Genomic DNA, 17070 nt, shown 5'->3' on the forward strand with positions numbered 1-17070 from the left:
TATCTGTAAAAATGGGTTAAAAAACATGAAAGTACATTATGCTTAAGTAAAATTACATAAAACTTTATTTTCAACTCAATGTATAAATGGAACATATTTTCTATGAATCACAATTTTCATTGAACTATTTTAAAAATTGTTATTTACTTTAAATGTAAACAATAAATTTCAACAATATATATGTTTTAAAGCTTCAATGTAATTCATAAAGACAGTATTTATATATACATGTTTACATGAAGATCTCCATATATACCTGAACGAGTTAATGGCACTCACAGCTAGAGGAAAGCCTCAGTTGAAGGGTCTACCCAGTGCCAGTCTTTTGTCATTTACTTTAAATGATCACATTAAATTTCAACAATATTCTGTTTTGAAACTTCAATATCGTTCATAAAGATGGTATTTTTATATATTGTATAGATGTGTATCCATGAAGGTTTCCAGATATAACTGAACGAGTTAATTTCACTAACAGCTACAGGAAAACCTCGGTTGAATGGTCTACCTAGTGCCAGGGCGGTTAGTGTTGGGTGTTTCTCCGCCGACAGTGACAGTAGTCTGGAGCCAACGCAGAACCAGCTTGTCATGCAGTGGGGGCAGTTCATGGCCCACGATTTTGCTGGCACACCAGGGACAAAGAGTTAGAAAGTTTAAATATTCAACCAATTATTACTCCATTGTTATTTTCCTTCCTGCAACAATATCCCCTTTACTTCTTTCTATCTGCGACAATATATCCTTTATTTCATTCTGATTGCAACAGGGGCGGTCGGGTAGCCTAGTGGTTAAAGCGTTCGCTCGTCACGCCGAAGACCCGGGTACGATTCCCGACATGGGTACAATGTGTGAAGCCCATTTCTGGTGTCCCCCGCCTGGTGTCTCTCGTGACATTATTGGTCCACATCACGAAAACAATCTTTGCAAAATATATCCTGTAAAAATGTTTTAGAGTTATTTTATCTTCAAAAGATTTCGTTTGAGCATTGAACGATACAGTGTAAGACTCTAAGGGCGAACTACCATTTTCAGTTGGAATTGCTTCCCTATCGTTATACCGTCCGGAGATCGTTACTTTAACGAATGTCTGCCATTCACCCGCTCTGAAGCCTCCCCACATAGTAAGTATTACTTATCTACCGCCATCTTCCCAAGGCAAGAGTGTTAACTAACTATAAAAGTCCAGTTTCCACCCTTGCCAAACTAGGCTGGAATTACTGGGCTCGATCGTAGCGCCACCAGTGGCTATTACCAGTTTTGTCCCTTCTAAGCCTCTCCTATGGACCAATCAGATTCCACCTCTCGTATCACTTGCGTTTGCTTCACAAAAAATGGTGGCGCCCAGTCAAAACGATCTGATCGATAATCAAGATCTATATTGTGATAAAACGGATGAAAAACATGAAAAGATTTGGAAAATATCTGCTGACAACGAGTTGGCGGTGCACATGCTTTGCAAATCCTGCAATCGACAGAAATCTGCACGACAGTTTACGAACCGGATTTCGATTTTGGTGCGCGAATTTGATTGGACTATGCATAGACTCGTTAGTCCAGCCAAAATGTAACTCCATAATACCAGCCTAGTTCGGCAAGGGTGGAAACTGGACTTTTATAGTCAGTTAGCTCTCTTGCCTCGGGAAGATGATCTACCACTACAGATGTTGTAAACAGTCTTGCACTAGACCCTCATGGAATATTATCGTCATTAATTTTCCGTTCTTTGTGTGATGTTCAGTTCTGTTGAGATGGACGTGTTGGACGTGTTTAAGTTTAATATCCAACTGCAAGATAAATAGAACCTTAAAGATATACGTTGTAAAACGTATTTAATACGGCTGTTCCATGTTTGTCAAAGTTACAGAAGGAACGCATTAGCGAGTTTAACATCATTTGAACATATTGTTTAGCTATATCAATGTCAGCATAGCGCGGTTGACCCTACCGGAACTTAGGTCAGAGTGATGTGAGGTGAAATTGGGTTTCCACCCGTCCGGACTGATGCTGGTTTTATGGTGCTAGCCCACTGAGATACTATGCCACAAAGTTCTTGTTTTATCTCGTAATTCTGAGCGTCAGGAAGGATGACAACAAATGCCATCTTTTGACGTCTTTTATTATGGCGCGGCCGGGATTCGAACAACGGAAATCCGCCTTCCGGGCAGACGCTCCGTCCACTACACCACGGAGGCGGTCACTTAGGTCTGGGACTTTTACCACGCGAGGTTTTGCAACGTGCAAAACATTTACGTGCCATGTTGCTGGTGGGCGTCAGTTTGTAGATAAAGCCAACACTGGGATTATCATGTTGCCGGAGAATCCAGGTTAACTCTAGACTTCCATGACCAAATGAATCGAGTTTGGAGACGTCTCAATGAGCGTTTTATGGACGTTTTCGTCATACAGCATGATCATTTTGGGGGTTGGTCCATTATGGCATGGGTGGTATAAAAGAGTCACGGGTCAATACCATCGGGACAACATTTCACCACGTTCCATCTTTCAAGATGATAATGCACGTGCTCATCGTGCAACGATTGTTGCCCAATTTCCCCAACAGCAAAACATCCATGTCATGCCATGACCAACACTCTGTCCTGACCTTTCCCCATTTGAACATGTCTGCAACGTCATTGGCAGACGTATACGTCAACGTCAAATTCTACCCACCACTCTGAATGAACAGGGTGTTGCTCTCACTGACGAGTGGACACACACATGAATCAAACAGATCAGAAGCTAGCTGGAAGAATTCTTTCATATCTGGCCAACAGAGGTGGTCTTTTCCGATGTTAATGACGTTGGCTGCCAAGGGCAAATTTCAAATGTGACCTCGACCCCTTTAACGCCATGGTCCGCTACAATCTCATCAAACCAATCATTATAACCCATTAGATCTACTCCCCACTAGTTGATCATATCATTTTCAGTTGCCAATACCATAATAGATAAGATGTGTCAGGATGATTCCCACTATCCTCTACATCTTTCTGCAAAAATATGTTAACTCACTCACCATGTTCTACAGACACGTCACCTCGGGAACAGTTCAACATCCTCACCTCCTACATCGACGCCTGCACCGTCTACGGAGGCACATTTGGGCAGGCGGACGAATTAAGAACCAAATCAGATGGTAAGTATAATCTGAGACAGCCACGCATTCTGTGCAGGAACTGTGATTAATACGTATGTGTATGAAACCATTTTATCCATAACGCACAGCATCGTTACATGACATCTACAGAATAACATCTGAATAAACAACATGCCCCTATTTGTGCACACGGAAAGACGATGTCGGTAAGGCGGCCGGTTTCCCTTACACGACACCAAACAAGGTGGTGAGGTGAAATGGGGTTTAACGTCGCGTCCAAGATTATTGCACTTATATAGCGACGTGCATGCACGTGTGTGTGTTTGTGTGGCTGCTTGTACTAACCCGGACTGGTGCCGATTTATAGTGCTAGAACACTGAGATACCATGCCGCAGTTTACCATGAATACCCCACTCAGACACAGTATACTGACTCCGACCGACCGACCAGTCCTTGTTTTAGCCCCTTAATGTTGAGCGCCAAACAGGATAACAACAAGTACCATCTTTTAACGTCTTTTGGTATGACGTTAAACCCCATTTCACCTCACCTTCTACATTTCACAACTTTTGAGGTACACTCGTGCATGCTCTTTCTTCGAAAATCAAACAAAAGTTGTTTGACATTTTCAAATTTGACGCATCTTGAGGAAAAGTACGCCTGATGCTATTCTTTATTTTGACTTGTACCTCATGTTGCCGTGTTTGTTTTCGCGAAAACCTTGTATTATCACTTTGTGAGAGTGATTCATAAACACATGCTTATGGCACAGTCGGAACCGTACAACGGACTCTGATTTAAGCGAATATTTCTTATGATTATGGAAAGGGTTTTGTTCACTTTAATCCTGAACATGCTCTGTCATCATGCAGGTTTGCTGAAAACCACTTCTGGGGGCGACAACCTGCCAACTTCCGACAAGACGTTTTGCATACAGAGATCCGGGAATAAGTGCCCGGATGCTGGTAGGTATTTTTACATGTCATTCTTATAGGATGAGTATATATCATTTATGTATTTATTAAGCAGAAGACGTGTTTGTTCATTATTTTGACGCACAGTACAATATCTGTTGAATAAAATGGTGCTTATAGTGTCTTCATTTGCCGTAAACTGTCATATGAGGTAAGCAGAAAAATATTGGACAGGCGGCAGAAAGTTTCTGCTGATCTAATATGACAACTGCAGAAGCATACAGAATGTATTATGCCGAAACGTTTACACTATCTGCTATCTTTATCAAAATGAAAACTTGACACTTACAACCGTTGACGTTAAGGGTTAAAGGGGGACTTCTCTTTAAACCATAGAGCCAAACGTTGAAATTTCTAAACATTAACGTGTTTTGCACATCACAATTAATGAAATTAACACCAAACTGTGTCGAATAAGAATTTCTGTAACAAAATTTTCATGTAAAATATGTGAGGTGGGTGTTGGATAATCCAAGATGACTGTAATTGACGGTGCACGATTTCACATTAGGTAAATAACAACCATCTTGGATTTTTACTTGCGGTATACGGGTGTGGCGTTTAACAACAAACAAACACACTTGTTTCAGGCGACTGGCGGGTCAATGTCTTCGCTGGTCTGACAGCCACGCATACGCTGTGGGTAAAGGAACATAACAGGATTGCAAGGGGTCTTGCCAATGTACACACTGGCTGGGACGATGAACTTCTCTACCAGGAAGCTCGCCGTATTGTCATTGCTACCATACAACATATCACTTACAAGGACTGGTTGCCTCTGATCCTTGGAGACGATTTCTACGATGCTTTTGACCTCGGCACTACGTATTCCTATGACGCCTCCGTTGATCCAGGGCTGTACAACAGCTTTGCTACTGCTGCTAACAGATTTGGCCACTCTCAGCTCCGCGCAACATACAATGTGAAGGACCATGCCAATCTCAAGATCGAGGATATGTTCATGGATGTAGCCTATGCAACTAATGGCATCAAAGAGGTCTTCGAATGGCTCCTGGCGGCCAAGAATCAGAAGGCCGATGAGAAGTTTCCTAATGGTGAGTGCGAAAACAATGCCATAGGTAGACGACTTAAGAAAGCAGAGCGTTTCTGATTTTTTGTTGGTTGTATCAATGTGGTTTCTGGGAACATTTTGAAATCGTATATAACTGAAACGATTTGGGTCAAAAATTCGATGATATTTTTACAATTATATATAATCATGGTTCTATGTGAAACCGGATCTCTGGTTGAGGATACTGGTTATTTAAGAAGTAAACAACGACAACGAGTCTTTTATTTCTTATATGAGATATCAGCGTTATGTACAGCCTCTTAAAGGATGCTGATAAAATATGCAAGCTTTAAAAATAGTTACCTCAATTTTAATAATGATGACGCCCTGAATAGAATCCGTCCTCGGCAATGTCGGACAAGTCCATTTTATGATTATCTGTACTTTTCTCCCAATACCTATTTTCATATCTCTTCCCCTTTTGGATGCGATCGTTTGGCCACTGTGTTTATCTGGTTATCCAAACTACATCTATGGGGAACAACTCACTTGGCACTTCCTCTAAAAAATAACGTCATCCAATATATGAAGTCATCTCGTTGCAAGCGCATATTCGAATCTCCAGAAATGACGCCATGATAGAACGATGTTTTATCGTGAAATGAACCCCGCTTCGTTCTTCATAGCTCTTTTGCGATTTATCGAGTAGTTATCTTATATATAGTTGATGCAAGTTGCGCTTGCGCTTGCGTCTTAATAATATAATCTGAGCCTGACCGTTTGACGAATCCACCAGTGACAATCTTGACTAGTCCTTCAAAAGACTAAGCCTACCTGTTCTGCATGCCTATATGACTCCCTACAATATATATTTCATTACTACAGACTTGTCTAGAGGCTTCTTTCGGCTACAAATTGTATGTTTTTCCTTTCTTTATTGCAACTTTTCCATCCCTATAATAATTAAGGTGAGGTGAAACAGGGTTTAACGTCGCGTTCAAGATTATTGCACTTATACTGCGACGTTCATGTACGTGTGCTCTGGCTTCCCTGTTTAGATACCTATTGTTTTGGCAGGTATGACTGACCGTCTGTTTGAGCACGTCTGGCTTCCCTGCTGAGATACATATTGTTTTGGCAGGTGTGACTGACCATCCCTTTGAGCACGTCTGGCTTCCCTGTTGAGATACATATTGTTTTGGCAGGTGTGACTGACCATCCCTTTGAGCACGTCTGGCTTCCCTGCTGAGATACATATTGTTTTGGCAGGTGTGACTGACCATCCCTTTGAGCACGTCTGGCTTCCCTGTTTAGATACATATTGTTTTGGCAGGTGTAACTGACCATCCTTTTAAGCACGTCTGGCTTCCCTGCTGAGATACATATTGTTTTGGCAGGTGTAACTGACCATCTGTTTGAACACGCCTGGCACTCCTGCTAAGAGACATATAATTTTGACAGATGTGACAGATCATCGGTTTGAGCACGCTTGGCACTCCTTTTTAGATACATATTGTTTTGGCAGGTGTAACTGATCATCTGTTTGAGCACGTCCAGACTGTAAATGGGGCTAAAGACCTCCTGGCCCTCAACATACAGCGAGGCCGGGACCATGGCCTCCCCCCCTACTCAGACTTCCGGGACAAGGCCATCCAGTTCGCCACCGACAAAACGATCACTATTACAACACCAACAAACCCTTCATGCGCTTCTTCTGTGTACACGTGAGTGTTTCCTCCATGTTTCAAAAGCAGTTCCTTTTTGTTTTTTAGTTGTACAGATTAATAGGTTTGAATAAATTTAAAACAAAATTGACCACCAGTCGACCTGAAGATGTTACAAGCTGAAATTTATGATAATGGCCTAGGTCGTCGCATCATTCCCGTGAGTAGCTTCATAGGTTAATAACAACATCTCTATTTTCAGGGACACAAGCAAAATCGACCTATACGCAGGTGCTATGAACGAGGCCCCTGTTACTGGTGGTGTGGTTGGTCCAACTTTTGCCTACATAATGGGACAGCAATTTAGTGACATACGGTCTGGTGATCGATTCTGGTACGAGACAACCAATACAACTATTGGTTTCACAGCAGGCAAGTCAAGCTGGTTTCTCTGATAAATGCTGGCATGGTCCAATACAACGTTTGAGTATTCCTATTGTTTCGCAACTGTCCAAGGATTGTTTGCAACACCTACTTAAATGTTGATTAACTTTAGATCTATGCACATTTGGGTCCTTTAATGTTACCTTTGAGGATGTGTTGGCTCTTTTGTTACATTATCCACGACTGATATACCTGGGCGCTTATTACGTCGAATACGGTATGTGTGATGAGTATGGGTGTGATTTATAGACACGAGTTCAGGATATATTCGTAATAGTACAATCGACTCTGCATTTGACAGAGATTTCTTGTGAATATGGAACGGGATTTACCCCACTATACGACAATCACACATCCATCATATGCTCGAACAGTTGGTCTCGGTTATCTGTTTCTTGGCAATTGACAGGGCCCTCTTGCACAAAGCGATCTTAGCGCTACGACTGTCTTAAGTCTAGGTCAGAGTATGTGAGTTACGATCATCGCAGCGCTAAGATCGCTTTGTGCAAGAGGGCCCAGGGGTGTTGTGGAGTTGATCCAGTTCGAAATAATTCATCGAGACATATTCTAGTAATTATTTAAAGTGTTGAACTGTTTTTTATATAAATCTGTGAAACGTAGTTGTTGAGAAACAGGGAACAGGTACTAGTACCTAGGTACTGATCGTAGCACGTCGCACGCCACTACCCGAGGCACACAGCCTCGCCATCGGCTCCATTCCGTGGCTTCTTGCCATCAACACTGGTGCACCGGATCCGGGTCACCACCGGGTACCCCTCTTGGGAGTATTTGCTTGTTTGACAAAATTTAGGAAAGAACGGCCCCTCATTGCGACAAGCATTCAACATGTTATTTGACAGAATGATGCACATGTTCCCTGTTTGTCCCATTCGATGCACGTTCAATATTGTCATACTGTTTTACAGATCAACTAGCCGAGATCGACAAAATAACTCTGGCTCGTGTGATCTGTACCAACACCGGCATAAAATCCATCCAGCCCGACGCCTTCAGCATCCCAGACGCAACGTAAGAATACTTTACTCTTAAAGCATACGTGGTTGGTGTCATAGGTTAAATTCACCGTTGTTTTTCCCGAAGACATACAAATTGCATATCTAGCGAAACTTTCTTTTGTGAGGCATTTCTTTCAGCATTTCAGCATTTTTCAGCAATCTAATTTTCCGAAAACCGATGTTAGCACCAAGAAATTTTCTTTAACAAGTACTTTACAAACTTGACAGATTTCCACTTCATTATTTTCATATAAAAGCGAGAAAACGTGTTTGGTTGCAGAATGTCTATAATAGCATTTGGAAATTGTATATTATTACGACAAGGACTACTAAAAGAGACGTGATACGACAAAGATTTGAATACTGTTATGGATAATAGCTTCTTTATTGTACTTACACAACGTTTCAGGGCTACTTCTCGCCCCTTGATCAAGTGAATGGCAGGATTGGAGAACATGACATATAGATACAACTGGCTTTGCTTATAAGATTATAATTAAACTAGATTCATTTGTATTTGTTTGTGTGTGTCATGTTCTCGCACCCTGCTTACTCCAAATAAGTTGCTATCCATAATATTCCTTGTCATAATTTCTATATTATCCTTTGTGAAAATAATCGGCTGGGTAATGAAGACGTTTGTGAAAAATACAAGCAAAAGTGTATATATGGTGCCAGTGGTTCCTGCTGATAATAAAAAATAACGTTTGAATCATTTCAGGTCTAACGGAGAAATCAGCTGCAGCAGTCTTGGCGACCTTGACTTTTCCATATTTTAATTGTCCTGAGAGACTCTCCAGTAATGTCAACCACTTAGAATCCGGAAGAAATAAAAAATATTTCAGCAGCAAACAATCTTCTTTGTTGTATTAAGGGTTTTCACGTTGTGGTACACCCATTTGTGAAGTCATTTCTTTGTGGTCTCAATCGTGATACTGCTTCATGTGAGGTAGGGAGAAATAGGGTTTGAGGGGGGTTTAAAGTTGTTTGTATAGGTGGGGACTTATAGCGCTCAGATATCATGCCGCAGTTTAACATGGGCACTTCACTCAGACACAGTACTCCAGTCCTTGTTGTATCCCTTAATGCCGAGCACCAGGGTATAATATTTGAACATCTGTTGGTATGAGGCGGACGGGCAGTCGAACGGCCGTCTTTCCGCTCCCCGGCAGACTCCCTGTCCATCAGACGACGGAGACGGTTCCCATAAACCAACACAGAAGTCATAGCCACAGGAAAGGCCGAAAATAGTTGTTAATAAGAGAAATGAAACAGGCAACGTATAGGTAATTGCCATCAACCGAGGCATAACGCCCAGCCATCAGTTGAATTAAGAGGCCTTTTACAATCGACTCAGGGGAGGCCGGGGCCCATTCGGATCAGGGTGCTCACGGGGTACCCCTCTTGAGAGTATTTGCTTGCTAAACAGATTTGTAGGAAGGGGATCGAACCACCGACTGCCGCTGTCCTGGCTGACGCCTTATCCAATAGACTACCAGAAGGCGCCCAAGTCATGGCCACATACAGGAACGGTAGCAAACCAGATGTTGTTAGAATTCGATGTTATATTCGATGATTTGCTACATAAATTTCATTTAAATTTAATCAACTTCAGGAATATCTTCTGAAACAAAATTTGTTTCAAATACTATCCCTTTGTTTAAAAAAATCAAAAGCAAGTTTCATCATAATTCAAAACCATTTCATCAAACCCTTACGCACCACTAGACTACCAGAAGGCGCCGAAGTCATGGCCACATGCAGGAACGGTAGCAAACCAGAGCACACCGGTAGAACACCTTGGCGCACCATCCACACACCTTGTCGCACCATCCACACAACCTTAGGCACCATTCACACACCCTGACACAAGATCCTCACACCCTGACACACCATCCTCACACATTAGCGTACCATCCCCCAAAAAATGATGCACCATCCACACACCCTGACACACCATCCTCACACCCTGACACACCATCCACACACTCTGACACACCATCCACACACTCTGACACACAATCCACACAACGTGACAAACTATCCACACACCCTGACACACCATCCTCACACCCTGACACACCATCCACACACCCTGACACACCATCCACACACCCTGACACACAATCCACACTCTGACACACCATCCACACACTCTGACACACCATCCACACACTCTGACACACCATCCACACACTTTGACCACCATCCTCACACCCTGACACAAAATCCAATCCACACACTCTGACGCACCGTGAAAACACTGACACACCATCCACACACTCTGACACACCATCCACACACCCTGACGCATAATCCACACAACCTGACACACCATCCACACACTCTGACGCACCATCCTCACAACCTGACACACCATCCACACACCCTGACACACCATCCACACACTCTGACACACCATCAACACACCCTGACACACCATCCACACAATCTGACACAACATCAAAACGCTCTGACACATAATCCACACTCTGACACACCATCCACGCACTCTGACACACCATCCACACACTCTGACAAGCTATCCACACTTTCCGACACACCATCCACACACTCTGACGCACCATCCTCACAACCTGACGCACCATCCACACACCCTGACACACCATCCACACACACTGACACACCATCCACACATTCTGACGCACCATCCACACACTCTGACACACCATCCACACACCCTGACACACCATCCACACACCCTGACACACCATCCACACAATCGGACACACCATCAACACGCTCTGACACATAATCCACACTCTGACACACCATCCACGCACTCTGACACACCATCCACACACTCTGACAAGCTATCCACACTTTCCGACACACCATCCACACACTCTGACGCACCATCCTCACAACCTGACACACCATCCACACACCCTGACACACCATCCACACACACTGACACACCATCCACACATTCTGACGCACCATCCACACACTCTGACACACCATCCACACACCCTGACACACCATCCACACACTCTGACACACCATCCACACACTCTGACACACCATCCACACACTCTGACACACAATCCACACAACCTGACACACTATCCACACACTCTGACACACCATCTTCACACCCTGACACACCATCTAAACACCCTGACACACCATCCACACACTCTGACACACAATCCAATCCACACACCCTGACACACCATCCACACACTCTGACACACCATCCACACACTCTGACACACCATCCACACACTTTGACCACCATCCTCACACCCTGACACACAATCCAATCCACACACTCTGACGCACCGTGAAAACACTGACACACCATCCACACAATCTGACACACCATACACACACCCTGACGCATAATCCAAACAAACTGACACACCATCCACACACTCTGACACACCATCCATACACTCTGAGACACCATCCACACACTTTGACACACCATCCTCACACTCTGACACACAATCAAATCCACACATTTTGACATACCATCCACACACTCTGACACACCATCCACACACTCTGACGCACCATCCTCACAACGTGACACACCATCCACACACCCTGACACACCATCCACACACACTGACACACCATCCACACATTCTGACGCACCATCCACACACTCTGACACACCATCCACACACCCTGACACACCATCCACACACTCTGACACACAATCCACACTCTGACACACCATCCACACACTCTGACACACCATCCACACACTCTGACACACAATCAACACAACCTGACACACTATCCACACACTCTGACACACCATCTTCACACCCTGACACACCATCTAAACACCCTGACACACCATCCACACACTCTGACACACAATCCAATCCACACACCCTGACACACCATCCACACACTCTGACACACCATCCACACACTCTGACACACCATCCACACACTTTGACCACCATCCTCACACCCTGACACACAATCCAATCCACACACTCTGACGCACCGTGAAAACACTGACACACCATCCACACAATCTGACACACCATACACACACCCTGACGCATAATCCAAACAAACTGACACACCATCCACACACTCTGACACACCATCCATACACTCTGAGACACCATCCACACACTTTGACCACCATCCTCACACCCTGACACACAATCAAATCCACACATTTTGACACACCATCCACACACTCTGACACACCATCCACACACTCTGACACACCATCCACACACTTGGACCACCATCCTCACACCCTGACACACAATCCAATCCACACACTCTGACGCACCGTGAACACACTCTGACACACCATCCACACAATCTGAAACACCATCCACACATCCTGACGCACCATCCATACACTCTGACACACCATCCACACACCCCGACACACAATTCAATCCACACACTCTGACGCACCATCCTCACACCCTGACACACAATCCTCACACCCTGACACACAATCCCATCCACACACTTTGACCAACATCCTCACACCCTGACACACAATCCTCACACCCTGACACACAATCCAATCCACACACTCTGACACACCATCCACACACTCTAACACACAATTCAATCCACACACTCTGACGCACCATCCTCACACCCTGACACACAATCCTCACACCCTGACACACAATCCAATCCATACACTCTGACGCACCGTCAACACACCCTGACACACCATCCACACACTCTGACGCACCATCCACACACTCTGACACACCATCAACACACTCTGACACACAATCCCCACTCTGACACACCATCTACACACTCTGACACACCATCCACACACTCTGACACACCATCCACACACTCTGACACACCATCCACACACTCTGACGCACCATCCTCACACCCTGACGCACCATCCACACACCCTGACACGGCATCCACACACCCTGACACACCATCCACACACCCTGAAACACCATCACACACTCTTACCCACCATCAACACACTCTGACACATCATTCACACACCCTGACGCACCATCCTAACACCCTGACCCACCATCCACACACCCTGACGCACTATCCACACACTCTGACACACCATCCACACAAACTGACCCCTTCAAACACACCCAATCACACAACTATTAGTGATTATACAGTGTTATTTATACTACAGCAAACGACTGTAACAAGCCACTGATTGACTCTAAATAGGTAAAGCTGCACTAGCATTAGTTGTTTACTTTGAAATTTAACTGTTTGATATTTATGAAAAACAACAACACACAATCACATGTTTTACGCCTCTTCATACTCTTCAATTTAAAACACGTCGTGCATTTTTAACGAAAATAAAGCATTCTTTCGTTTGACTGAAGCTGTTGAATATAGCTGATATAAAGCTTACCTTGTAAGACTGCATGTTTGAATTGCTCAAAGTGATGATGTAAACACTTTTCCTTTGTCACTTAACAAACATACAGACCAACGTTGTAGGTTTTGTAAAGGAAAAGTCCTAATAAGACTGAATAAGCGATTTCTTTAATATAAGATTGTTTGCGGCCTTGAATATGGAAATGCAGTTGAAAATGTGCCCGTGACATGCCTGGATGACTTGATAGGAAGTTTTGTTGGATTTGATTTATACTATTGAAGATGTGTTACTCATTTTTACCAAAGTAAAAAGCCTATACAAATTCAGGTTTATGATCATGATCATGATGAAACCCAGGATATAATCGTGTGGTATAAGCCCTTGACAGTGATGAACCACAGTATACAACAGTGTGATATAAACCCGTTGACTGTGATGAACCACAGTAGGTAACAGTGTGATATAAACCCGTTGACTGTAATGAAACCCAGTATATAACAGTGTGATATAAACCCGTTGACTGTAATGAAACCCAGTATATATTAGTGTGATAAAAACCAGTTGACTGTGATGAACCCCAGAATATAACAGTGTGATATAAACCCGTTGCCTGTAATGAAACCCAGTATATAACAGTGTGATATAAACCCGTTGACTGTAATGAAACCCAGTATATAACAGTGTGATATATACACGTTGAATTAGATGAACCACAGTATAAAACCATTGACTGGAAAGCGAGTCAGATACCAGAACTATTCACGAGTTTCGTAAAATTGGTATTACACGGGTGCTCGTTTAGTATTCTATATGACTGTAATGAAACCCAGTATATAACAGTGTGATATAAACCCGTTGACTGTTATGAAACCAAGTATGTAACAGTGTGATATAAACCCGTTGACTGTAATGAAACCCAGTATATAACAGTGTGATATATACACGTTGACTTAGTTGAACCACAGTATACAACAGTGTGATATAAATCCGTTGACTGTGATGAACCTCAGAATATAACAATGTGATATAAGCCCATTGACTGTGATGAACATCAGTACATAATCGTGTGATGTAAACCCGTTGACAGTAATGAACCACAGTATACAACAGTGTGATATAAACCCGTTGACTGTGATGAACCACAGTATACAGCAGTGGGTTATAAACCCGTTGACTTTAATGAAACCCAGTATGTAACAGTGTGATATAAACCCGTTGACTGTAATGAAACCCAGTATATAACAGTGTGATATATACACGTTGACTTAGATGAACCACATCACACAACAGTGTGATATAAATCCGTTGACTGTTATGAACCCCAGAATATAACAGTGTTATATAAGCCCATTGACTGTGATGAACACCAGTGCATAATCGTGTGATGTAAGCCCGTTGACTGTGATGAACCGCAGTATACAACAGTGTGATATAAACCCGTTGACTGTAATGAACCGCATTATACAACAGTGTGATATAAACCCGTTGACTGTTATGAAACCCAGTATATAACAGTGTGATATATACCCGTTGACTGTGATGAAACACAGTATACAACAGTGTGATATAAACCCGTTGACTGTAATGAAACCCAGTATGTAACAGTGTGATAGAAACCCATTGACTGTAATGAAACCCAGTATATAACAGTGTGATATAAACCCGTTGACTGTGATGAACCACAGTATACAACAGTGTGATATAAAACCTTTGTTTGACAGTTTACTTCAAAGCAAATCATCGTCACTGATAGTTAAAGCAAACTATGGTTAATGAATACTGATCATAGTAACCATGTGATCATATAAGATCTCTTGTTCATACGTTATAATTGTAATGATTTATTTGTATGTAAAGGAATGTTGTATATTTTAACTCTTTAACACGCACGCACGCACGCACGCACGCACGCACGCACGCACGCACACACACATACAGACACACCCTCCCAGCCCCAATCTTTTGTGCCACAGTTGACAGTAATATACCACGTCGAACAAGAACATTTTTTTAATAACCTTCTGAATCTGTTATTAAGCAACAAACAATGACCACACCTGGCAAAAGATTCATCAACAGTTTTTGCGTTTAATTAACAAACGTTAACTGGAATGTAGCTATTTATTAGCTCAGCGACTCTGCTTCATGCAGGGATTTCTATTGAGATATGGAATGGGTTTTGTCACTTTATTCATATGTACCGACATAATTGGCCACTGCCAAGCCACAGATATGACTCTGCCATTGTTGTCAGTCCTTCCACATATACGAAACTCCAGATTTATTTCGTTTTTTAAAACAAAATTAGACAATGAAAATGCAAGGTGACCAGATGCATCTGAAGATATGAACCAGTGTGAAACCGTGCCATGTGGGCTGCCATTACCACTGTGTTAATACTGAAAAAGGACTTTTCGTTGTCATGTATTTTAAATATTGAATGTTTGAATATTTACAGAAAATATTCCGGTAATGTGGATGAAGACAAAGTGAATGAAGACAAAGTGAATGAAGACAAACTTACACTCGTTTGTTTCACACAAAGTGTAAGAGTTATTTGTAAGAAAGTAACATTTAATCTCTCTCTCTTTTTTCAGAGCAAATCATCGTCACTGATAGTTAAAGCAAACTATGGTTAATAAATACTGATCATAGTAACCATGTGATCATATAGGATCTCTTGTTCATACGTTATAATTGTAATGAACACACACCCACGCACGCACACACACACACACACACACTCACGCACGCACGCACGCGCACGCACACACACACACACACACACACACACACACACGTACACACACCCACGCACGCACACACACACACACACACACTCACGCACGCACGCACGCGCACACACACACACACACACACACACACACACACGCATGCACACACACATACATACACGCACGCACACACACATACATACACACGCACGCACACACACGCACACACACACATACATACACACACATACACGCATGCACACACACATATATACACGCACACACATCCACACACACACGCATGCACGCACACACATACAGACACATACACACATGCACACACACATACACACACACGCACACACACACACACACACACACACACGCATGCACACACACACATATACACACACAGAAAGGACACACACACACACACACACAGAGAAAGAATACACACACATACACACACATACAAAATTGTAACATCACCTGAGCCACAGTCGACAGTGATACACTACAGCGCACCAGAATAATGTACAAGTTTTTTTCAATACCTTTATGAATTGAATCAGAATTAACTTTCCACTTATTTTAGCAGCCAACAAAAACCATACTAAGTATTTCAACAGTATCTGCGTTTAATTAGCAAAGACATCACAAAAAATACTGAAATGTTTCCATTAATTAGGTGATATGTCCCTACTGATATGACTGACTGTAAAGCAATCGATATGGTATTGTGAAAGACCACCGTTATTAATCATTCCAGATATCCCAAACTTCAAT

At 42.9% G+C, this 17070-nt stretch overlaps 1 protein-coding gene across 1 annotated transcript; it reads left to right on the top strand.

Moving 5' to 3' along the window:
- Window positions 1-2119: 2119 nt before the first annotated feature.
- LOC124112746 (peroxidasin-like) lies at window positions 2120-8987 on the top strand. The gene is made up of 8 exons (XM_048399183.1): window positions 2120-2324; window positions 3029-3136; window positions 3971-4063; window positions 4663-5127; window positions 6610-6808; window positions 7011-7180; window positions 8119-8221; window positions 8930-8987. Exons 1-8 carry the CDS (start codon window positions 2120-2122, stop codon window positions 8985-8987), a joined length of 1401 nt encoding a protein of 466 aa, XP_048255140.1.
- Window positions 8988-17070: the final 8083 nt, after the last annotated feature.

The sequence above is a fragment of the Haliotis rufescens genome, unplaced genomic scaffold (genome assembly GCF_023055435.1).
Source record: "Haliotis rufescens isolate VD_foot unplaced genomic scaffold, xgHalRufe1.0.p SCAF_2, whole genome shotgun sequence".
NCBI classification, from domain to species: domain Eukaryota; kingdom Metazoa; phylum Mollusca; class Gastropoda; order Lepetellida; family Haliotidae; genus Haliotis; species Haliotis rufescens.